The 24637-nt window shown below is 37.3% G+C and overlaps 5 protein-coding genes across 9 annotated transcripts in view; 3 read left to right on the top strand and 2 right to left on the bottom strand.

The window, feature by feature from the left end:
* The window catches only part of LOC106876534 (uncharacterized), a 123893-nt gene extending 119161 nt beyond the window's left edge, over positions 1-4732 (bottom strand). Inside the window, exon 1 of the mRNA XM_089345045.1 lies at positions 4465-4732. The gene's annotated coding sequence lies outside the window, so the exon portion shown is untranslated. The remainder of the gene's footprint in view (positions 1-4464) is intronic.
* Positions 5-19108, top strand: LOC128247003 (uncharacterized). 3 transcript variants are annotated; one of them, XM_089344988.1, is made up of 2 exons: positions 5-290; positions 15433-19108. In XM_089344988.1, the coding sequence occupies exon 2, from the start codon at positions 15853-15855 to the stop codon at positions 18262-18264; it is 2412 nt and encodes an 803-aa protein (XP_089201114.1). In that variant the 5' UTR covers positions 5-290; positions 15433-15852; the 3' UTR covers positions 18265-19108. The 3 variants fall into 3 exon arrangements, with proteins under 3 accessions (XP_089201114.1, XP_089201113.1, XP_052833991.1); XM_089344987.1 differs by lacking the exon at positions 5-290 and adding an exon at positions 9620-9756; XM_052978031.2 differs by lacking the exon at positions 5-290 and adding an exon at positions 13378-13515.
* LOC149130412 (uncharacterized) lies at positions 298-2988 on the top strand. The gene has a single exon (XM_089345133.1). The coding sequence runs from the start codon at positions 2290-2292 to the stop codon at positions 2695-2697; it is 408 nt and encodes a 135-aa protein (XP_089201259.1). The 5' UTR covers positions 298-2289; the 3' UTR covers positions 2698-2988.
* LOC106882147 (uncharacterized) lies at positions 7093-13092 on the bottom strand. Of its 3 annotated transcripts, none has more exons than XM_089345097.1 (3): positions 12958-13092; positions 10130-11914; positions 7093-9222 (listed from the first exon to the last, which is right to left on the bottom strand). In XM_089345097.1, exon 3 carries the CDS (start codon positions 8854-8856, stop codon positions 7714-7716), a length of 1143 nt encoding a protein of 380 aa, XP_089201223.1. In that variant the 5' UTR covers positions 8857-9222; positions 10130-11914; positions 12958-13092; the 3' UTR covers positions 7093-7713. The 3 variants fall into 3 exon arrangements, with proteins under 3 accessions (XP_089201223.1, XP_089201224.1, XP_089201225.1); XM_089345098.1 differs by lacking the exon at positions 12958-13092 and adding an exon at positions 12625-12751; XM_089345099.1 differs by lacking the exons at positions 10130-11914; positions 12958-13092 and adding an exon at positions 9473-9568.
* A 153-nt stretch (positions 19109-19261) lies between the features above and the next one.
* LOC106882145 (uncharacterized) lies at positions 19262-24196 on the top strand. The gene is made up of 2 exons (XM_052978018.2): positions 19262-20113; positions 21807-24196. The coding sequence occupies exon 2, from the start codon at positions 21956-21958 to the stop codon at positions 23174-23176; it is 1221 nt and encodes a 406-aa protein (XP_052833978.2). The 5' UTR covers positions 19262-20113; positions 21807-21955; the 3' UTR covers positions 23177-24196.
* The last annotated feature ends 441 nt before the right edge of the window (positions 24197-24637 follow it).

Below are 24637 nucleotides of genomic sequence, written 5' to 3'. Positions count from 1 at the left end.
GGATTTGTCCTTCCAGTTATGCATATATCCACAAGTAACTGTCATCGCTGGTCCCCAACAGAGGGACCAGCTATTCAAATTGACAGTACGTTGGTAGATAAAGCAGTTCAGGGTGTGAAGACAAAACATACCTTTGCTCATTCACTCTCTCCTTCTCTCTCTCCACAAGAAATCGAAGTCTACTTGTTAAGCACTTAAAATGTTGGTGTGAAAAATTGCTGAAGAACAAAACTGTTTTGCAGCGTAGGTCTTATACATCCTGTGATCTATATATCCAGTCATTTTAGTAGGTATGTATAAGATATTGTTTTAATACACATTGACTAAAATGGTTTGTTACCACTTCGTTTTCAAAGTTCTTTGATTTTTCATTCTTATGTAATCCACACTCTATAAAATGTCATCTTAAAATACGTGTGAAGAAAGGGGCTGATGCACTTTCGCACCTCCCCTTCAAAAGTGCATTTCTTAAAAAAAGATAGCCAAATTTCAATTAACACTTCAAAAGATCTTTTCTTATGTGAAAACAATAGTTTTTCTGTGACAGCAGTTAAATTTGCCAGATGCCTTAGCTAAGCAATAGAATGCCTTCGCCACTTGACCCTTCTAACCTCTTCCATTTCAGCAATAGCTAGAATAGATATCACAGACTTCCAACGAATTCTATTATCGAAGAAGGGAGTAGGTGAAAACGCAGTGACAGCAACCATTAGGGGACAAAAGGAGAAAGAAAGTTATGAGACACAAAAATCCCTCGATTCTATAACTTTTATTAACTGAATTTCTTTTCTCTTATAACATCATTCTATCTTTATCTGTGGGTTACTACTACGAGAACGTGTACACACTTACAGGTCGAAATGAACTTTTCTTTTTACCTTGCATGCTTACAATATAACGTTAAATACATAACCTTCACCAAACTAAACATTAACCCATACATCTTGACCCACGAAATTCGGATCTTGTGAATTTTCCGAAGTCCTTTCCCCACCCTCTTATTGCTTTGTGCACCTTTTTTTTTTTCATAATCATTTCCTACACATTGTTTTAAACCCATTTCCGTATATTTTTTGGATTTTCATTTCCGAGTCACATAGAGGTAAGAACAAGCACACACGCACATGCAGACGCAGAAGCAAGAACAAGCACGCACACAGACACAGAAGCAAAAAGCAGCACGGACACACAGACACAGAGGCTAGATTAAGCACACACACACACGCAGACGTAGATGCAAGAACAACAACGGACACACAGACACAGTGGCAAGAACGAGCACGTTCGCACACATAGAAACAGAGGCATGTTTCGGATGTCTACCTGACAATTGCTGAAATGGAAGGGGGAGAAGAAAGCTAATGCGTTGTGCGTGCGTGTGTGTGCGCTTGTTCCTGTGTGTGTGTGTCTGCCTCTGTGCGTCTGTGCGTGCTTAAACACGCACATACACAGAGACAAGAACAAGCAGGCACATACACACACACAGAGTCAAGAAGAGGCACGCACACACAACCCGTTAGCTTTCTTCTCCTCCTCCCGTTTTAGCAGCCGTAACGAAGGTCACGGAGATATCCGAAGTGAACCGTCGAGTCGTCACGGAAACAACCGTTCATCTTCTGCTGCCTAGGCAACCACACTCAAATGCTGCTTATTACGTGCCATCGGCACAGTTTCGTGTCAGGCAGTAAATCTTTCCATGCTTCAATGGATTCTGACCACTGGAAACATTGACATTAAATAAATGACAGTCTCCGCTGTCTTTATGTTCATCTTTACGAGGTCGATATATTGAGTACCAGTTGCATACTGCGGTCGATCTAATTGTCTCGCCCCTCCCCACAAATTTTGGGTCTTGTTATTAGAGTAGAAAAGAATATTTGCAATCTTGATTTGTTATGTCATTTAACTGTCTTCTTTATCTTAGTTTCTTTCAGCTTTTATTGACTAAAGGAAGACGATATATTTATAAGTAGCATTCATCAATACATCAACCTCTTTATCTGAAGAAAGTCTATGACAAAATACTGCGAAATATTTCTTCTGGACGATGGAATTAGCAGCAACAATTTCAAGTCTTTGCTGTCTGGAATATAGAGGAGGTGATTGCTTTACAGGTTAATTAAGCTTGGATAACTTTACAAAGGAGTGGACAGTTTTCACATCCTGATTTACATATTAAACAAGATCTCAGATAAAAGAAACAACATTAAATTATTGCCTGAAAATAGAGACTCAACTGAACAAAAATATATTCATAGAAATGAAAAAAATGCTATCATTTTGATATGTATGACGAATTATTCTCTCACGATGAATCATTTAACTACACCAAAAAACCCTTATACAGGAGAGAAGCCATATCATTGCAAAATCTGTGGTAAATCATTCTCTGAGAGTAGTTACTTAACTAAGCACATCCGCACACATACAGGAGAGAAGCCCTATCATTGTGACATCTGTGGTAAATCATTTTCTCTAATTGGTACCTTCACTAGACACAAACTTATGCATACAGGAGAGAAACCCTATCATTGTGATATTTGTGGTAAATCATTCTCTCAAACTTGTACCTTGACCACACACAAAATGACATATACAGGAGAGAAGCCCTATCATTGTGATTTTTGTGGTAAATCATTCTCTCAGAACGGTCAGTTGTCTAAACACAATCTTACACATACAGGAGAAAAGCCATAACATTGTGATATTTGTGGTAAATCATTCTCTCAGAACGGTCAGTTGTCTAAACACAATCTTACACATACAGGAGAAAAGCCATAACATTGTGATATTTGTGGTAAATCATTCTCTCAGAACGGTCAGTTGTCTAAACACAATCTTACACATACAGGAGAGAAGCCATATCATTGAGATATTTGTCGCAAATCATTCTCTCTAACTTGTACCTTGACCAGACACAAACTGACGCATACAGGAGTAAGACATAAAAGAATGGGAATAAGGAATAAAATTTTTATGTGACATTAATTTGGTCTTTATTGTGTTTTCATCATCATCATCATCCTCTAACCTTAGTGTTCCTACTTCGTTTGTGGAGGTGCAATGGCCCAGTGGTTAGCGCAGTGAACTCGCGGTCATAGGATCGTGGTTTCGATTCCAAGACTGAGCATTGTGAGTGTTAATTGAGTGATAACACCTAAAAGCCCCAAGAGGCTCCGGCAGGGGATGGTGGCGAACCCTGCTGTACTCTTCCACCACAACTTTCTCTCACTCTTCCTGTTTCTGATGTGCCTGTAATTCAAAGGGCCACCCTTGTCACAATGTGTCACGCTGAATATCCCCGAGAACTGCGTTAAGGGTACACGTGTCTGTGAAGTGCTCAGCCACTTGCACGTTAATTTCACGAGCAGGCTGTTCCTTTGATCGGATCAACTGGAACCCTCGACGTCGTAAGCGACGGAGTGCCAACAACCTACTTCGCTTAAACAGTAGAACATTAATGTAGAGCCATGGATAGCTCTCCTATGTACCCACAGTTACACTGACATAAGCACACAGACACATAAACACCTATATACACGAATATATATGCATACACACACTCATATGTACATAGCTAATTCACGTATAAAACATGTAACTACAGCCACTAAACAATCACTTATGTGTGCATATATATACACTCACACACACATATATACAGATGTCTTTGTACATATATATATGTTTACACACACATACATACATACATACATACATATCAGCATGGCCGCAGCTCTGAGCTGAAACTTTGAAATGAAATGAAATGAAATATATATATATATATATATATATATATATATATATATATATATATGTTGTTGTACTTGGGGATGGTCATATTGCCAGTTTAGCCAATAAAAACACACGCACTGTATATTTGGTGTTAATTTGCTTCAGCTTTATATTACATTAATCCTATTTCGGCCAGAGTTCTTTCGTCACACTTCTGTGACCTCATCAGTGGTCCTTTGCTGTCTTCTTTCTTATGTGTATCTCACCTTGCTAACTATCAGCCATTTTGTATTCCTATTGTATGTGTCTACGCATGCGTATCCCTCAATGTGTGTCTATGTTTTGTAAGGGCATGTGTGTGTATCATATACGATAACATATGTAAGACAAAAGCCCTATAGTTAAAGTGTGAAAATGAACATACACCCCACACATTTCTCGTTGTTTCACCTTTCATTTGTTTTGGTCATTACACTGTGGCCATGCTGGGGCACTACCTTGAAGAAATTTTAGTCTAATGTGACAAGCCCAGAAATTTTTGAAATGATTTTCAACCAGTGCACGCTAGAAATAACAGCCACATCTTTTAAAATTTTTTATATAACTCCCCATGCTTTTTACTTGTTTCAGTTATTGGGCTCCGGCCATGCTGGGGCACCAGCTTGAAGAATATTTGAAGTGTGCTGTTTTTTTCTCTCAGCACTTAATGATTAATGAGAATAAGATTACCTTTTGAACTTTGTCCAGCCATTTTGTTGCTGTTGTTGGTACTCCGTCGCTTTCGACGTCGGAGGTTCCAGTTGATCCGATCAATGGAACAGCCTGCTCGTGAAATTAACGTGTAAGTGGCTGAGTACTCCACAGACACGTGTACCCTTTACGTAGTTCTCAGGGATATTTGCATTATTATCCCCATTACAACCTTAAAGTAAGTCTTTGTCAACTTACCTTAATCAGAAATAAACAGCGACTCAGTGATCGGTAATTAATCACACTATTTAATTGCAGAGGTCGAAGTGCTGCAATAGTTATTTCCCTTGATACGATTGTATTTATGCAATATTCCAATAGATGGCTCCATTGATTAGCTGGATTCGTTCCAGTTTTCTTTGTCCCATTCTGCCAATAACTTCCCCTTCAAGTTTTAACCAGATTATCTTGACGATAATTTAACCAGATTATCTTAACGAAGTGTACTCATATATTCTGCTCTACAACCGCTTCCAGCACATAACTTGACCACGTCCAAATCCCATTAGGTGATGGCCGTCTTCAACCTGTTGCTTCGTTATTCTTCTCCTGTCATTTTCTGGCTATCTTTCGATTTGATGTGAGGAAACGTCCTAGGGTTAACCGATTAGATGTAAACAAAACCCATGTGCTATCACTTGATGTTTCCTCACATCAAATCGAAAGATAGCCCATTATCTTCCTTGTACACTCACCCATTGATCTAACGGTGACTGCTCTTGTATTCTGCTTCATAATCCTCAATTCATTTGGGGGCGGCATTCCCATTGAGATTTCCGTAGAGTCATGGGGCTGGCTTCTCCTTTCCCTTCATCATCGTTAGAGCTAATCACCCTTCGAATATCCAACACATGCCGCGGCATTCTATCCACCGAGATATCATTCTGACTATTAATCGCGGTCACAGTTACCCGTTTCCTACTGTGTTATGAACCGAGTATAGCTTCCTTAAACTATACACAGAAATAACCAGGAACAAAAGTGTGTCAGAGTGTTGTTTATTCCGCTTGAATTAGCTACAAGCTGTGAGGCCAAACTAAATTCTCAGATCTCATCTCCTTCCTAATAGAAAGTCCCATCTCTACATACCTGATCGGCCATCTGAATTCTCGGACCCCCATCTCTGCAGACCAGCTCATTAGGTAGCCTGCAGTGAATTTATTGTCAATAGTTTACCTGTTATCAGGCCTTGGGTAGTGCCCCACACAAGAATTCCGGGGTGCCACCCTCACCTCATTCTCGACCCGTACAAATATATCCGCTTCCACCTCTGTGTGTCTCAGTTTGTACTAAAACATTGGCCTTTGCTGCACAGTCGCTTCATGCTGCTCAAACGTACAATCGTCCATTCTGGCTACTAAGTTGAAGCCGTTCATCATCTACGCTACAATCACCTGTAGCTTCAACATTGACCCCTGTATCTTCAGTTCCACTACGCTGACTCCCCTACATTTGATCTCCCTGAAATCTACTGTTCTATGAGTGAGGTTTCCTCTCCAGCTACTTTGACCATTCTCCTGATTATGAGAGTGGTCCTACAACCCATATCCATAAAGGGTTACTATTCCTTCGCCCACACCAGAAACCCTATTAGAAGTGAGCTGTCACTTGGTCGTGAAGGGAACTAGCTGCGCAATAATTTCTCTTTTCTCGTCTTGCTGCTTGCAATAGTGCCTATGTGCCCAGATTGCCCGCATTGTTAACACACCATACTTTGTTTGGGTTCCACACGTTCCCTAACCATGTGCAGACCTCAATATACTGCTTTTGTTGATGTTCGCTACCTGCCTCCTCATTCTACTCGTATCTGCTGTCACTGTTACAATACGTTCGTGTGTTGTTTTGAGTCAATACTCGCATTTTATCTATCATTTCTCCTACCGACATTGTTTTGATGCCCGGCATCTGATGCTGATATGAAACATGATCGGGGAATCTGCTCATAAAAGCCAAGTTCACCATCCTCCCCATCGCTGTTCCAGTAAACCCTGCTAAACCCGCCAACCTTCTAATCTCGCTCACACAATCATCTATCTGCTCACCCGTCCATCTTACTCTCCCGAGCTTAATGTAGACCAGAGTCCCCATCATCATCATCATCGTCGTTTAACGTCTGCTTTCCATGCTAGCATGGGTTGGACGATTTGACTGAGGACTGGTGAAACCAGATGGCTACACCAGGCTCCAATCTGATTTGGCAGAGTTTCTACAGCTGGATGCCCTTCCTAACACCAACCACTCAGAGAGTGTAGTGGGTGCTTTTACGTGTCACCCGCACGAAGGCCAGTCAGGCGGTACTGGCAATGGCCACGCTCAAAATGGTGTATTTTATGTGCTACCCGCACATTAATTGCTTAATTTGCTTTTCAAGTATCTTGAATTAGTATATTACATGGTTGCATATATGTATGATTCTGTAATAAATGTATTCAGTATACATGTCATCTTTAATACCCAAATATTAATATTATACACGTACCTACTGGTGTAATCCAATGAATCAGTATAGAGTGGATCAGAAACTGGTGCAAACAATTTGAACACAGTCCTACCAATAGTTTCATGAAGCAAGACAAGATTCACAAATTAAAGAAAATACTAGCAGTGTATTTTATAACAACAGTTTTAATATATCAGAATATAATATTATACACATTATAAGTAAATCTGTTTCAAGTAAATGGTGTTATTATAGTTTACCTGACACCATGTTAGTTACTATAAAATAACCAACGCCTTAGTCACGTCACTGTGGTTGTTTACATCAGCAAGATACATTTGATGTTTATTATAGTTGGTAATTTACAATATTTTGCCACTTTTTGAAAAGAACAGGATAAATTTTAAAACCAAAACTGCAGAATTATTGCATACAAAGTTTACTGATTGAAACATATTTAAAATGCTACTGAAACACAAGAAAAGCAGAGGTTTGAGGAGTCACTGGGGAAACTACAACTCACCCGACCCCTTTAGCCATGAAGCTTGTGCCTTTGGTGCTCAAACTGCTTTCCATGAAAACTCGGGGTAGTCTGATACAGCAAGTATAGCTGTAAAGCCAGCATTTGAATGGAAATGCTATGGGTCGTCTGATACATCGGCATATATAATAGATTTATGAGAGAATGATTTACCACAGATATCATAAGGACATAGTTTATCTCAAGTATGAACATGTTCATGTATAGTTAAAACACCATCTTCAAAAGAAAACTAGGTATTGGAATGTTATGACTTCTCCCTAGTATGTGCCTGTTTGTGTCTACTTAAGGCACTCGTTTGAGAGAATGATTTACCACAGATATCACAGTGATATGGCTTCTCTCCTGTATGAACACGTTTGTGACTAGTTAAACCATCATTTTTAGAAAATGATTTATCACAGATATCGCAGTGAAATGGTTTTTCCCCAGTATGAATACGTATGTGACAAGTTAAATTGCTACTTGCTGAGAATGATTTACCACAAATATCACAATGATATGGCTTCTCTCCTGTATGTGTAGGTCTGTGCTTAAACAAGTCTCCACTATGAGAGAATGATTTACCACAGATATTACAATGATATGGCCTCTCTCCTGTATGAATGCGTTTGTGACTAGTCAAGGCACCACATTCAGAGAATGATTTACCACAGATATCACAATGATATGGCCTCTCTCCTGTATGAATGCGTGTGTGTCTAGTCAAGGCACCACTTTCAGAGAATGATTTACCACAAGTATCACAATGATATGGCTTCTCTCCTGTATGTGTACGTTTGTGTCTACTCAAGGCACTAATTTCAGAGGATGATTTACCACAAATGTCACAATAACATGGTTTTTCTCCTGTATGAATACGATTATGACTCTTCAAATAAATATTTCTAGAGAATGATTTACCACAAATTTCACACTGATATGGCTTTTCGCCAGTATGAATACGTTTGTGACTAGTCAAATGATTATTTCTAGAGAATAATTTACCACAGATATTACAATGATATGCCTTCACTCCTGTATGTGTATGTTTGTGTCTAGTTAAGTCCCCACTTTGAGAGAATGATTTACCACAAATATCACAATGATATGACTTCTCTCCTGTATGTGTAAATTTGTGTCTGGTCAAGTTACCACTTTCAGAGAATGATTTACCACAGATATCACAACGATATGATTTCTCTCCGGTATGTGTACGTTTGTGTGTAGTCAAGGTATCACGTCGAGAAAATGATTTACCACAGATATCACAATGATATGGTTTCCCTCTTGTATGTGTACGCTTGTGTTTAGCCAAGTGACCACTTTGAGAGAATGATTTACCACAGATACAACAGGAATATGGTTTCTCTGCTACATCAGGGTTTTTTGGTTTAGTTAAATGATTCATTATGAGAGAATAATTTATCACACATATAACAACGATAGTTTCCTTGTTATCTCTGAATGTGTTTCGTGTTCAGTTGAGTCGCTATTTGCATAGAATAATTTACAGAAGTAGGTGAAAACCATCAACTTCTTTGTAAGGTTTATTCAAGCTTAATTAACCTGTAAAGCAATCAACTCCTCTATATTCCAGAAAGTAATTGCATGAAATTGCTGCTGTTAATTCCATCGTCCAGAAGAAATATTTCGCCATATTTTTTCATAGATTTTTCTTTATATAGAAAGCTTGATGTATTGATGAATGTCCTTAGAGATATATCATATTCCTTTAGTTAATAAAAGTTGATGAAAATATCAATGATGTGGTATTCTGAAATAGAAAAAGAAACTATGATAAAGAAGACAGTTACATAACAAAACAATTCAACATTGTATATATTCTTTTCTACTCTAGCCACAAGGCCCGAAATTTTGGGGACGACTATATATTCTGATTGTTGGAGTGCGTCGTACAATGGAATTACTGAAATAGATGTGACACCAAAATACACCCTGGAAGAACGTAAAACGACGTTTTAAGAGTAAGATGGGGAAGATTCAACAAAAAAAAATATATTTACTTTGTGTTTTATTTATTTTGTTTAAAAAAAAACCCTCATACACGTTTAGCCCATTCGCGCTAGATAGTCGTTGTAGGATCGACTAGTCACGACTAGCTAGCTCGGATGCGCAAGTGCGCGCACCGGGACCACTCTTCTTGAATAGGACCCAAATTTATTTCATGAGTTGACGAGGAAACAAATTCGGTGGTGCACGTTTATGAAGTCAAACAGACGGATTTGAAGTTATTGCATCAAAATTAATTAGAGAATTTTTCTCTCATTATGCATTAATTAAATTTAAAGTACGTATAACAGTTCTCAATTACCATTAAACCACCAAATCTTTAATATATTTACTTTGTATTGCATGTAACACTCAACCCCGGGTCTTTGTTTTGTTCTTTTGTTTTAATCAAAATAATAATTCTAAGATGATGAAGCATATTTTCCCAATGTTGTGTTTTGCCTTCTATATAGTTACTGTAACTGGAAGCGCAATGGCTCAGAAAATATATTATACGATCAGAAAATATATTTTCCTCATGTCGTCATGATTCTGCTTCGAAATAATTACTTTACGATCGAAAGGTTCACATAATTCTATCATTTACATTATTATTATTAGTAGTATTATTATCACAATTACAGCCTTACAGTAAATCTTTGTCAACTTACCGTATTCGGATATAAATGACGAGTCAATGATCGGTAATTAAGCACCTTAATTAACAATTTAATTGGATCGGGGTTGAAGTGTTGCTGAAATTAGTTCCTTTGATATGATTATATTTCTTGAATGATTGGTTTCGTTTCAGTGTTTTTCTTTGTCCCATTTTATCAACAACCTCAAGAGTTTTCAAATTCTCACCAGATTATTTTAACAAAGTGTAGTCATATATTTTACCAGAAACACTGGAACCATGTAAAAGATAATTTGTGTAATTTGTAGGGTGTGTGTGTGTGTGTGTGGTAAGAAGCTTGCTTCCAAACCACATAGTTTGGGGCTCAGTCCCACTGCGTGGCATTTTGAACAGGTGTCTTGTAGTATAGCCCCAGGCCGATTAAAGCCTTGTAGGTGGATTTGGTAGACGGATACTGACATACGCCCTTTGCATACACATATGCGTGTGTGTGTGTCCCACTCTGATCGCTTGAAAATCTCTGGTGTGTTTACATCTCTCTAACCTTGCGGTTCAGCAAAAGAAAAGAAAAAAAAAAAAAGGACTGAGGTTGAGAGATTTGACTAAAAATTTTTCATGTCGGTGCCCTAGCATGACTATGTTTGTGTGATTTCAAGTGACTGGATTCAGAAAATAATTAACTATAAGTATCACACTATAGTTATTTCCCAGTATGAATACGTTTGTGATTAGTCAAGTTACTATTTTGAGAAAATGATTTACCACAGATATCACAATGATATGGCTTCTCTCCTGTATGTATACGTATGTGACTAGTTACAGTGTTATTTTGAGAAAATGCTTTACCACAGATATCACACTGATATGGTTTTTCCCCAGTATGAGTACGTTTGTGATTAATCAAGTTACTATTTTGAGAGAATGACTTACCACAGATAACACAATGATATGGCTTCTCTCCTGTATGAATACGTATGTGACTAGTTAAAGTGCTATTTTCAGAAAATGATTTACCACAGATGTTACAACGATATGGCTTCTCTCCTGTATGAGTACGTTTGTGATTAATCAAGTGACCATTACAAGAGAATGATTTACCACAGGTATCACAGTGATATGGTTTCTCTCCAGTGTGAATGCGTTGGTGTTTAGTCAAGTCATGCCTTTGAGAGAATGATTTACCGCAGATATCACAGTTATATGGTTTTTCCCCAGTATGACTGCGTTTATGATTTGTCAAGTGACTATTACAAGAGAATGATTTACCACAGGTATCACAATGATATGGTTTCTCTCCAGTGTGAATGCGCAGGTGCTTAGTCAAGCCACCCCTGTCAGAGGCTGATTTACCACATATATCACATTGATATGGTTTCTCACCTGTATGAATACGTTTGTGTTTAGTCAGGCAACCGTTTTCAGTAAATGATTGACCACAGATATCACAGTGGTATGGCTTCTCACCTGTATGAATACGTGTGTGACTAGTCAAGTGGCCATTTTGAGAAAACGATTTACCACAGATATCACAATGATATGGCTTCTCTCCAGTATGTGTACATTTGTGTTTAGTCAAGTCACTCCTTCCTGAGAATGATTTACCACGGATATCACAGGAATATGGCTTCTCTCTTGTATCAGGGTTTTTAGGTTTAGTTGAATTATTCATTATGAGAGAATATTTATATAAAGAGGTTGATTTATTGATGAATGCTCCTTATAAATTGATCATCTTTCTTTAGTTTGATGAAAGTTGATAAAAATATCAAAGGCACATCTGAATGAAGAAATTCCTTTTACGTCAACAGGATGTAATATTCTGAAATAGGAAAAGAAGCAGTAAGATAAAGAGGATGGTTAAATGACATAGTAATTTAACATTGCAAATATTACAACATCAACACAATCACTCATTTAATGTCAATCTTTGCAGGGGTCGGAGTTAATTGAGGCATTGAAAGACTGGCATACCTACACAATTGTGCTACGCACTGTATTTGTTTCCTATTTTTCAGAAAAATCAATGTTTCACATATCTAAGACGAGGGAGCATATTTTCACAATGTTTTTACTTCTATATGATAACAGTGTGGAGGCGCAATGGCCTAGTGGTTAGGGCAGCGGACTCGCGGTTTCGATTCCCAGACCGGGCGTTGTGAGTGTTTATTGAGCGAAAACACCTAAAAAGCTCCACGAGGCTTCGGTAGGGGATGGTGGCGAACCCTGCTGTACTCTTCCACCACAACTTTCTCTCACTCTTTCTTCCTGTTTCTGTTGTGCCTGTAATTCAAAGGGTCAGCCTTGTCACACTCTGTGTCACGCTGAATATCCCTGAGAACTACGTTAAGGGTACACGTGTCTGTGGAGTGCTCAGCCACTTGCACGTTAATTTCACGAGCAGGCTGTTCCGTTGATCGGATCAACTTTGTTTACATCTCTTTCATCTATTTCGTAAAATAATGCTGGCCCTGGGCCAAAATTTGAAACAATCACCATCATTACTATTAAAATAAATCTGTGTCGACTTACCGTTTTATCAATGCCTCATAAACAACAGGTCAACATTCATTAATTTGGTATTATTCAATCGGTTTCCTCTCATTTCACTTATTAATCATGCCACATTACACTCATTTTACAAATTAATTTCCTGTATATCACACATAACAATCGATCATAGATTTTCATAAACAACAGATCAACATTTCACTTTGTAAGTTATTAAAGACGAGGAAATATATTTTCACTTCGAAATAATTACTTTACGATCGAAAGGTTCACATAATTCTATCATTTACATTATTATTATTAGTAGTATTATCAACACCATTACAGCCTTAAAGTAAATCTTTGTCAACTTACCGTATTCGGATATAAACAACGAGTTAGTGATCGGTAATTCAATCACCTTAATTAATAATTTAATTGGACCTTGCTTGAAGTGTTGTAGAAGTTACTTCCCTTTATATGATTGTATTTCTTCAAATCTTCAATAGATGGCTCTACTTCAACAGTTTCACTTTCAAGCGTCTTCTTTCTGGTTTGGAGGGACGCCATTTGTACCAGGGGATATTCAGCGTGACAAGGCTTTGAATTACAGGTACAACAGGAACAGGAAGAAAGCGTGAGAGAAAGTTGTGGTGGAAAAGTACAGCAGGGTTCGCCACCATCCCCTGCCGGAGCCTCAATAAACACTCACAACGCCCGGTCTGGGAATCGAAACCGCGATTCTATGACTGCGAGTCCGCTGCACTAACCACTGGGCCATTGTGCCTCCATGAGCTTATCTGTAGGCGTGTCGAAGAAATCCAATTATATCAAGAAAAATAACTACTGGAACATTTCCGTCTCCGTTCAATTAAATAATTAATTAGTGTAATCAATTACCGATCACTGATTCGCTGTTTGTTTCTGAATACGGTAAGTTGACAAAGATTTACTTTAAGGTTGTAATGGTAATAATAATAATAATAATAATAATACTAATAATCATTTAAATAATAGTATTATGTGAACTTCTCAATGTTACAGTAATTATTTCGAATCGAAAACATAACATTGGGAAAATATATTTGCTCGTCTTAAATAAGAACTTCCAAACAGAAATGTTGATCTATTGTTTATGAGAACTTATGATTAACTGTTACTTGTGATATAAAGGAAATTATGTATTTTTATTCCAAATTCGGTTTATTCTTCAATTGGGAAATCAATTCTGAATTCGTAATACCAAAAAAAATAATAATAAAATGCAAAGAATTCGATCAAATGCAGAGCATCATTCTGGAAGAAGCTTAGTTTCACGTTCATTCACAAACGTAACCGAGTCTGTGATGTCATGCTTTGTCTCTTGAAGTTCTTGTGCCATTTATTGTTCCTCCAGGTGTAATATTTGGTTAAGTTTTATTTATCTGCTGACTGCCGGTCTGCATTGCAGCATCTAAAACCCTTGTTTATTAAATTAGAGAGTGAATGACTTTGCAAATGAAAACAGAAAATTTTTTGCCGTTGCTATGTCAATACCGGAAGTTGACACTGAGTAACTGTTTCTAAGAAGTGAATCATAAATATAAAGCAATATTATTTATTTAAAAAAAAAAAAAATAAATAAAGTAGACAGTATTATGTATCCAAGGACAAATTATTCATGCATCCCAAATATGGAAGCAATTTGCGCAACCATTTTTTGCGTGAAAAGCGAATACACACACACAGACAGGTCTATTTTATATAAGATATATATATATATATATATATATATATATATATATATATATATATGTACACTCACATATGTGTGTAAACATATATATATATATAATAATAATATTAGGGACAAAATCCAAAATTATAGGTAAAAACTCATCGATGAAAATCCACCATCACATATAGAAAAATTAATAATTAAAAGCACAATAAATGAGTATAATATAAAACAAAGTGAATATCATAAGATAAAGATAGTATCTTATCTTATGATATTTTACTATCTTTATCTTATGATATTTACTTTGTTTTATATTATACTCATTTATTGTGCTTTTACTTATTAATTTTTCTATATGTGATGGTGGATTTTCATCGATGAGTTCTTGAAACTTGGTTCTTTTCCCTAAAACTGTATATATATATATATATATAGTAAATGAGTATATGCATATATATATACAGGTATGTACATACCGACATCCACCTGTATGTATAGGTGCATATCTGGGTACAGGACATTGCAAACAAAACAAAGACGAGAAAACACAAGCCACATAGAGAACATTCTTCTTCATCAGCTACCCCCGTTTTAACACCGGCGATTCGAAGAGCTGGGCAGGACGCATCGTTAAAACGGCTCTTCCCATATATATATATATACATGCACACACACATATTCACTCATTCGCACATATGTGTGTGTATGGTTCACATGTAAACAAAACAAAACACCGAGGCATGTGAGGGAATGACAAGCAGGTGTATTAGTGTAACACTCAGGTAAAATGGTGAAGTTTTTGATGTTTCAAGCATGCACTTTTCGAGAGAGAGGGATGAGAAAAAGAGAAGAGTAAAGGGGCTGTATTAGTGGTTCACATGCAGGAATGATATATATGTATAATTTAGTCCTAGAAAAGTGAAAGAGATAATGAATTAGAGAGAGAAAGGTAGAAACAATTCATTTATATACAGAATGTTGTAAAAGTTTCAATGCCCCATTGGACTATGATCCATGCAAACATAGTTATTAAACGGATGACAATGTTAATGTTGTAATATTTACAATGTTGAATTATTATGTCGTTTCATTATCCTCTTTAGCTTACTGTTTCTTTTTCTTTATTTCAGAATATCACATCCTGTTGACAGAAAAGAAATTTCTTCATTCAGATGTGCCTTTGATATTTTCATCAACCTTTATTGACTAAAGGAAAACGAGATATCTATAAGGACATTCATCAATACATCGACCTCTTTATATGAAGAAAAATCTATGAAAGAATATTGCAAAATATTTCTTCTGGATAATGGATTTTCGTGCAATTTCGTGTCGTTGCTGTCTGGAATATAGAGGAGATGATTGCTTTACAGGTTAATTAAGCTTGGATACCTTTACAAAGGAGTTGACAGTTTTCCCCTGTTGATTTAGGTGTTAAATAAGATCACAGCTGAACGAAACATAGCATTAAATCATTCTCTGAAAATAGTGATTCAACTGAACCCAAACACATTCATAGAAATGAAAAAGACACTTTCATTGGAATACGTATGGAAAGTTATTCTCTCATAATGAATGATTTAACTAAACCAAAAAACACTGTTGCAGGAGAGAAACCATATCACTGTAATATCTGCAGTAAATCATTCTCTTGTATTAGTGCGTTGAATATACACAAACGTACACATACCGGAGAGAAGCCATATCATTGCGATATCTGTGGTAAATCATTCTCTACAAGTAGTCACTTGACAGCACACAGACGTATACATACAGGAGAGAAGCCATATCATTGTGATATTTGTGGCAAATCATTCTACACAAGTGGTCAAGTGACTTGTCACAAACGTATTCATACTGGAGAAAAGCCATATCATTGTAATATCTGTGGTAAATCGTTCTCTCAGAGTTATCATTTGACTAAACACAATCTTACACATACAGGAGAGAAGCCATATCATTGTGATATCTGTGGTAAATCATTCTCTCATAATAGTGCCTTGACAAGACACAAACGTACACATACCGGAGAGAAGCCGTATCATTGCGATATCTGTGGTAAATCATTCTGTGGAAATGGTGACTTGACTACACACAAACGTACACATACAGGAGAGAAGCCATATAATTGCGATATCTGTGGTAAATCATTCTCTAAGAACGGTCACTTGACTACACACAAGCATAGACATACAGGAGAGAAGCCATATCATTGCGATATATGTGGTAAATCATTCTCTGGAAGTAGTCACTTGAGAATACACAAACTTACACATACAGGAAAGAAGACGCATCATTGTGATATCTGTGGTAAATCATTCTATCAAAGTAGTGCCTTGACTACACATAAACGTACACATACAGGAGAGAAACCATATAATTGCGATATCTGTGGTAAATCATACTCTCTACGTGGTACACTGACTGGACACAAACGTACACATACTGGAGAGAAGCCATATCATTGTGATATTTGTGGTAAATCATTCTCTGAAAGTGGTCACTTGACTAGGCACAACCGAACACATACAGGAGAGAAGCCATATCATTGTGATATCTGTGGTAAATCATTCTCTGTAAGATATCACTTGACTAAGCACAAACGTACACATACAGGAGAGAAGCCATATCATTGTGATACTTGTGGTAAATCATTCTCTGACAGTGGTGCCTGGACAGCACACAAACGTAAACATACAGGAGAGAAGCCATTTCATTGTGATATTTGTGGCAAATCATTCTACAGTCGTGGTCAATTGACTTATCACAAATATATTCACGCTGGAGTAAAACCATATCATTGCAATACCTGTGGTAAATCATTCTTTCGAATTGGTACCTTGATTAGTCACAAACGTACACATACAGGAGAGAAACCATATAATTGCGATATTTGTGGTAAATCATTCTCTGGAAGTAGTCAATTGACATCACACAAACGTACACATACAGGAGAGAAGCCCTATCATTGCAATATTTGTGGTAAATCATTCTCTGGAAGTAGTCAATTGACATCACACAAACGTACACATACAGGAGAGAAGCCCTATCATTGTGATATTTGTGGTAAATCATTCTCACAAAGTGGTGAGTTGACATCACACAAACGTACACATACAGGAGAGAAGCCATATCATTGTGATATTTGTGGTAAATCATTCTCCGGAGGTAGTCAATTGATATCACACAAACGTACACATACAGGAGAGAAGCCATATCATTGTGATATTTGTGGCAAATCATTCTACACAAGTGGTCAATTGACTCGTCACAAACGCATTCATACTGGAGTAAAACCATATCATTGCAATACCTGTGGTAAATCATTCTCTCGAAGTAGTGTCTTGATTATTCACAAACGTACACATACCGGAGAGAAACCATATCATTGCGATATCTGTAGTAAATCATTCTCCTATAGTGGGTGCTTGACTACACACAAACGTACACATACCGGGGAGAAGCCATGTCATTGCGATATCTGTGGTAAATCATACTCTGATAGTACTACGTTGACTAGGCACAAACGTTTGCATACAGGAGAGAAACCCTATCATTGTGATATTTGTGGTAAATCATTCTCTCAGAACGGTCACTTGACTAAACACAATCTTACACATACAGGAGAGAAGCCATATCATTGCGATATGTGTGGTAAACCATTCTCTAGAAGAGGTGACGTAACTAGTCACAAACGTTCACATACAGGAGAGAAGCCCTATCACTGTGATATCTGTGGGAAATCATTCTCTCGAAGTAGTGCCTTGACTCAACATAAACGTATGCATACAGGAGAGAAACCATATAATTGCGATGTGTGTGGTAAATCCTTCTCACAAACTTGTAAGTTGACGATACACAAGCGCACACATACCGGAGAGAAGCCATATCATTGTGATGTATGTGGTAAATCATTCGCACAAAGTGCGCACTTAACGATACACAAACGTACACATACCTGAAAGAAGCCATATCATTGTGATATCTGTGGTAAATCATTCTCTGAAAGACATTCTGTAACTAAACACAGACGTACGCATACAGGTGAGAAGCCATATCATTGTAATATCTGTGGTAAATCATTCTCTCAAAATATTCACTTGACTAAACACAAATGTACACATACAGTGTGATACAAGTAGTAAAAAATTATAAACATATTCATCGAAGAGAAAAACCATATGACTGTAATGTCTGTGGTAAATCGTTTTCTCAAAATAGTAGCGTAACTAAACAAACATATTCACTCAGGAGATAAGCCATATCATTGTGATATCTGTGGTAAATCACTCTCCCAAATAAGTGTCTTGACTAAACACAGACTTACGCATACAGGGGAGAAGGCATAACATTGCAAATCTGTGGTAATTCTGTTTCTGAAAATGGTGTTTGAACTATACACAAACATGTTTATATGAGAGAGAAACTATGTCTTTGTAATACTTATGGTTAATCATTTTCTCATAGACCTAACTTTACTGTACATGAACTCATTCCTATAGGAGCCAAGCCATCCTGATGTGACTTCTGCGGCAAATCATTTTCTCATAAAAGACGCATCCTTTCACACGCAAGTGTAAATGCCTCAATGTTAAGATTTATTACATGACAAGAATTAAGACTATTTTGTCTGCTAAAACACAGTGTTTTTTCCTTCATTAATTTCAGTATTGTCACTGCGAACCTCAAATTTGTCATCATCTGTAAAAATATTGACTCTGAGATAACTTGATTACTGAAAATACCTGTGGTTGGATTTTTAGGAATTTTTTTCTAAAGAATACTGAATAAAAAGTTAAACTGTAACTGTTTTGTGTTTGTTTTGTTAATCGATATCGAGACAGTGTCTCCTCTATGAATTGAATATCTCAACTGGCACAGAGTCACACTTCTTAGATACTATTTCCCCATTCCCAGTTTTGGAGGTTATTCTCTTGCCATGAACTTGGTGACTCTGTTAGTGTAGTGGTGAAGCTAGTATGTGCAACATCAGTGTATATGTATGGCAAAGTTCAAATGTATTGAGGGAAAAGTTGGGCATGAGGAATCAAATGTAGCATGCAAGAGAGAAGATTACGCTGGTTTGGATGTGTGCTGTGTATGAATAAGGACAGCTGTATAAAGAAGTGCTGATCATTGAAAGTGGCTGAAACCTGTGAAAGAGGGAGTCCCAAGAAGACGTGTGAGGATTACGAAATGGAATAGAGGAGCAGTTATCGTTAAATCAGAGTGGAGTTTGTTGGCACGACGTCGAGGTATCCAGTTGATCCGATCAACGGAACAGCCTGCTCGTGAAATTAACGTGCAAGTGGCTGAGCACTCCACAGACACGTGTACCCTTAACGTAATTCTCGGGGATATTCAGCATGACACAGTGTGACAAGGCTGACCCTTTGAATTACAGGCACAACAGGAAGAAAGAGAGAGAAAGTTGAGGTGGAAGAGTACAGCAGGGTTCGCCACCATCCCCTGCCGGAGCTTTTAGGTGTTTTCGCTCAATAAACACAAAGTCCGGTCTGGGAATCGAAACCGCGAGTCCGCTGCCCTAACCACTGGGCCATTGCGCGACTCCACCAGAGTGGAGTATAGAGGTAGGAATAATGTTAAGTAGACTTTGTTAAAACAATCATATGAAAATTTGAAATGGGACAAAGAAAAAGACTGGAACGAAACGAACAAGTCAGTAAGGCCATTTATCGAAGAATTGAATAAACGAATTACATCAAGGGAAATAACTTATACAACACTGCAATTAAATTACTAATTAGTGTGATTTATAGCCGGTCACTGACTCGTTTATATCATAATACGGTAAGTTGACAAAGATTTACTTTAAGGCTGTTATGGTGTTGATAATAATGTAAATAATAGAATTATGTCAACCTCTCGATGTTACAGTAATTATTTCGAAGCGATAACATCATTGGGAAAATATATTTCCTCGTCTTAACCCATAAAGCGCTGAGATTTCCAATTACATAGCATGGACTGCAGAGCACACTTTATGAAAATGAGACTACCATGTACACATAAAAAACAAAACAAACAAAAAATAGCTAAAATAGGCATAACTACAGGGTTTTACCCCCCAGACTTTGGGAGGTCATAACTTTCAGAAAAATGAATATTTTTTAATGAAATTTTCTATGCATATAGTATTTACTATGTAGAATCCAAATATACAATTTCCGGTGAAAGTGTTTTGGAATGGGGGTGGGGGACAATTTTCGGAAATTCCAACAGAGTCCACTTAAATTCTTAACTTCCAGGAAAATTAATATTTTTTCGTGAAATTTTCTACAAATATACCTTGATGTATGTACATTTCGAGCAAGTAGGAATTTTGAAGGAAACAACTGCAGGTTATTTTTGAGAAGCGTTCCCCACTCGGTGGTGTTTCGGAGCAAGTCGTCCATATTTGTTTCATTTTTCTCTATTATGTGCGTATGTGCATCCGTAGATTTCTAGACAGTGAAGAGAAGCCGTCATAAGAAAACTTTCGTTAAAAATAACATGCACACGATTTTTTTTTCTCAATAGAAGTAAATTCCAAAGTAAACGTTTCTAGTAGAGAAGTAGAAGAGAACAGGAGCAGCGGCACATACGAGTACGACCAACTCAGCTAGCAAGTTGGTCCACAGAGAAGGGACTTCAGTTTGGACAGGAGAGCCGTCTGGAGACTTAAATGGCTGATCGTACTCGCCCTCAAAGTGTGTCACCGATCGAAGCAAAATAAACAACACACCGACAAGCTGAATGATATGCTGTTAAGCATTTTGTCCAGCATGCTAATGATTCTACCCGTACATAACAGAACCCTTCGAAGTTACAGTAATCACATAGAAAGATTGAGAAAATATGTTCCCTCGTCTTAGACATATCAAACATTGATTGTTTTTGAAAGATATCATAATCGTTTCATCGTTTAACGTCCGCTTTCCATGCTAGCATGGGTTGGACGATTTGACTGAGGACTGGTGAAACCAGATGGCTACACCAGGCTCCAATCTGATCTGGCAAAGTTTCTACAGCTGGATGCCTTTCCTAACGCCAACCACTCAGAGAGTGTAGTGGGTGCTTTTACGTGTCACCCGCACGAAGGCCAGTCAGGCGGTACTGGCACCGGCAATGGCCACGCCCAAAATGGTGCACTCCATGTGCCACCCGCACAAGAGCCAGCCCAGGGGCACTGGCAACGATCCCTCTCGAAAAACCCACAAAGGCCAGCCAGGCGGCACTGGCGACGGTCACGCTCAAAATGGTGCATTTGATGTGTCACCCGCACAAGAGCCAGCCCAGGGGTACCTACAACGATCTCGCTCGGAAGAAACAAATTTAGGGTGTAGCACACTTGTGTAGGTATGCCAGTTTTTCAATGTCTAAATGAACTCTGACCCTTGCAGACATTGACATTAAGCGGATGACAATGTTGATGTTATAAAATGTTGAATTACTGTATCATTTAACTATCCTCTTAATCTTTCTGCTTCTTTTCCTTTTTCAGAATATCACATCAAGTTGTCGTAAAAGAAAGTTCTTCAATCAAATGTGCCTTTGATATTTTTATCAACTTTCATCAAACTAAAGAAGACGATATATTTATAAGGAGCCTTCATCAATACATCATCCTATTTATATAGATATTCTTTCATAATGAATAATTTAACTAAATCTGAAAACCCTAATACAAGTGAAAAACTGTATTCCTGTGATGTCTGTGGTAAATCATTCTCTGGAAGAAGTGACTTGACTAAACACAAATGTACACATGCTGGAGAGAAGCTATTTCATTGTGATATTTGTGGCAAATCATTCTACACAAGTGGTCAATTGACTTGTCACAAATGTATTCATACTGGAGTAAAGCCATATCATTGTAATATCTGTGGTAAATCATTCTTTCAGAGTGGGAACTTGAATATACACAAACGTACACATACAGGAGAGAAGCCATATCATTGTGATATCTGTGGTAAATCATTCTCTCAAAGTGGTGCCTTAACTAGTCATAGACGTATTCATACTGGGGAAAAACCACATGACTGTGACGTCTGTGGTAAATCATTGTCTGGAAAGAGTGTCTTGACTATTCACAAAGGTGTTCATATAGGAGAGAAGCCATATCATTGCAATACCTGTGGTAAATCATTCACTCAGAGTGGTGACTTGACTAAGCACAGACCTACGCATACAGGAGAGAAGCCATATCATTGTGATATTTGTGGTAAATCATTCTCACAAAGTGGTGAGTTGACATCACACAAACGTACACATACTGGAGAGAAGCCATATCCTTGTGATATTTGTGGTAAATCATTTTCTCAAAGTGGTGCCTTGACTATTCACAAACGTATTCATACTGGGGAAAAACCATATGACTGTGATATCTGTGGTAAGTCATTTTCTGCAAGTAGCAGTTTAACTCAACACAAACGCATTCATACAGGAGAGAAGCCATATCATTGCGATATCTGTGGTAAATCATTCTCTTACAAGAATGTCTTAATTAAACACAGACGGACACATACAGGAGAGAAGCCATATCATTGTGATATTTGTGGTAAATCATTTTCTGAAAGTAGCATTGTGACTAAACACAAACGTAGTCATACAGGAGAGAAACCATATCATTGTGATATCTGTGGTAAATCATTCTCTCAAAATAATAATTTAGCTAAACACAAAAGCATTCATATTGGGGAAAAACAATATCACTGTGGTATCTGTGGTAAATCATTCTCCAGAAATAGTAACATGACTAGGCACAAACATATTCATACAGGTGAGAAACCATATGATTGTGGTATCTGTGGTAAATCCTTTTCTGGAACTAGTCACAAATGTATTTATACAAGGGAGAAACCATATCACTGATATGTGTGGTAAAAATTATTCTCTCAAAGTAGTCACTTGACGAATCACAGACATTCATTCAGGAGAGAAGCCATATCATTGTGATATTGATGGAAAATCTTTGTTTTGCAATAGCCAATAAACGTATTCATACTGGGAAAAAGACATATCAGTTATATATATATATATATAAATCATTTTCTGGAAATAGCACTTAAGCTTGTCACACATATATTCACACAGGCCAGAAGCCAGATTGTTGTGATACCTGTGGTAAATTATTCACTAAAAATGTTGATGTAACTAATCACAATTGGATACATCCTGGAGAAATTATTTTCTGATGTCAGTTACTTAAAAAGACTCAAATTTATTCATACAGGAGAGAAGCCATATTGTGATATCTGTGGTAGTCATTCTCTCAAATGTGTGCTTTGACTAGACACAAACACACACATATAGGAGAGAAGCCATAACATTGCAATACCTGTGGTAATTCAGTTTTGAAAATGATGTTTTAACTATACATGAACATGTTCATACCAGAGAGAAAATATGCATTGTCAAATCTTGTGGTAAATCATTCTCTCATAGACCTAACTTAACTGTACATCGATACATCCCTACTATTTTCGGAAAGACATTTTTGCCCTCTCCCCCTCCAATTTCTTCATTTCTCACATTTTTCCATAACCCTAACCCTAACTCTAAAACCCTAACCCTAATCCTAAAACCCTAACCCTAACCCTAAAACCGTAACCCTAATTCTAAAACCCTAACCCTAACCCTGCAGCTAAAACCAGTACAAACTCACGAACGATGTCAAATAACAGTACCGCCGATAGTTGTTGTTGACAAACAACGGCAGTAATTTTATTCAAGGGAAAAGATCCCATTACACCGCCAGAACGTCTTGTTGACAATCCACAGCAGTAATTGTTTTCATCTCAATAGACGTCATTGATTGGTTAAAATTACCGAAATATGACAACTTTAACATGAAATCACTTCGAAAATAATAAATTTTCTTAAAAACGCCAAGAGTAAATGTTGTTTTAAATTAAATTTGTTTAAATGATTTTCAAATGAAATCTGAAAGTGTTTAGTTACAAAAAATTATTTCTTCTATGTGCTGGCCAGAGGTGCATGCGAGAAATAACCAAATCTTACAAAACTGCGATAACACTCAATCCGAAATATGGTTCTTTTAGTTTTCATATTCGTTTTCCACATTTTTTTTTTACACCTTTTAGACTTGTCTTTTTTTCGTTTTTCTTTTTAGGGGCCAGGAGCTGCAGTGCTCCTTTTACTATAACGCATACAGAAACAGACAAAACAACCGTTCATTTCCACTTCAGACTAGAAACGTTGGTGGAGATGGAGTATATGTAATCTGGGTATACCCCCACTTTAAAATTTTTTTTTTTTTACGGAATCCTATGTTTCAGACCATGGAGAATCCGATTCTGGAAAAAATTTTTC

This window comes from Octopus bimaculoides, chromosome 29, assembly GCF_046866305.1.
Source record: "Octopus bimaculoides isolate indiv1 chromosome 29, ASM4686630v1, whole genome shotgun sequence".
In the NCBI taxonomy this organism is placed as follows: domain Eukaryota; kingdom Metazoa; phylum Mollusca; class Cephalopoda; order Octopoda; family Octopodidae; genus Octopus; species Octopus bimaculoides.
This window is presented reverse-complemented; position numbering and strand designations above follow the sequence as displayed.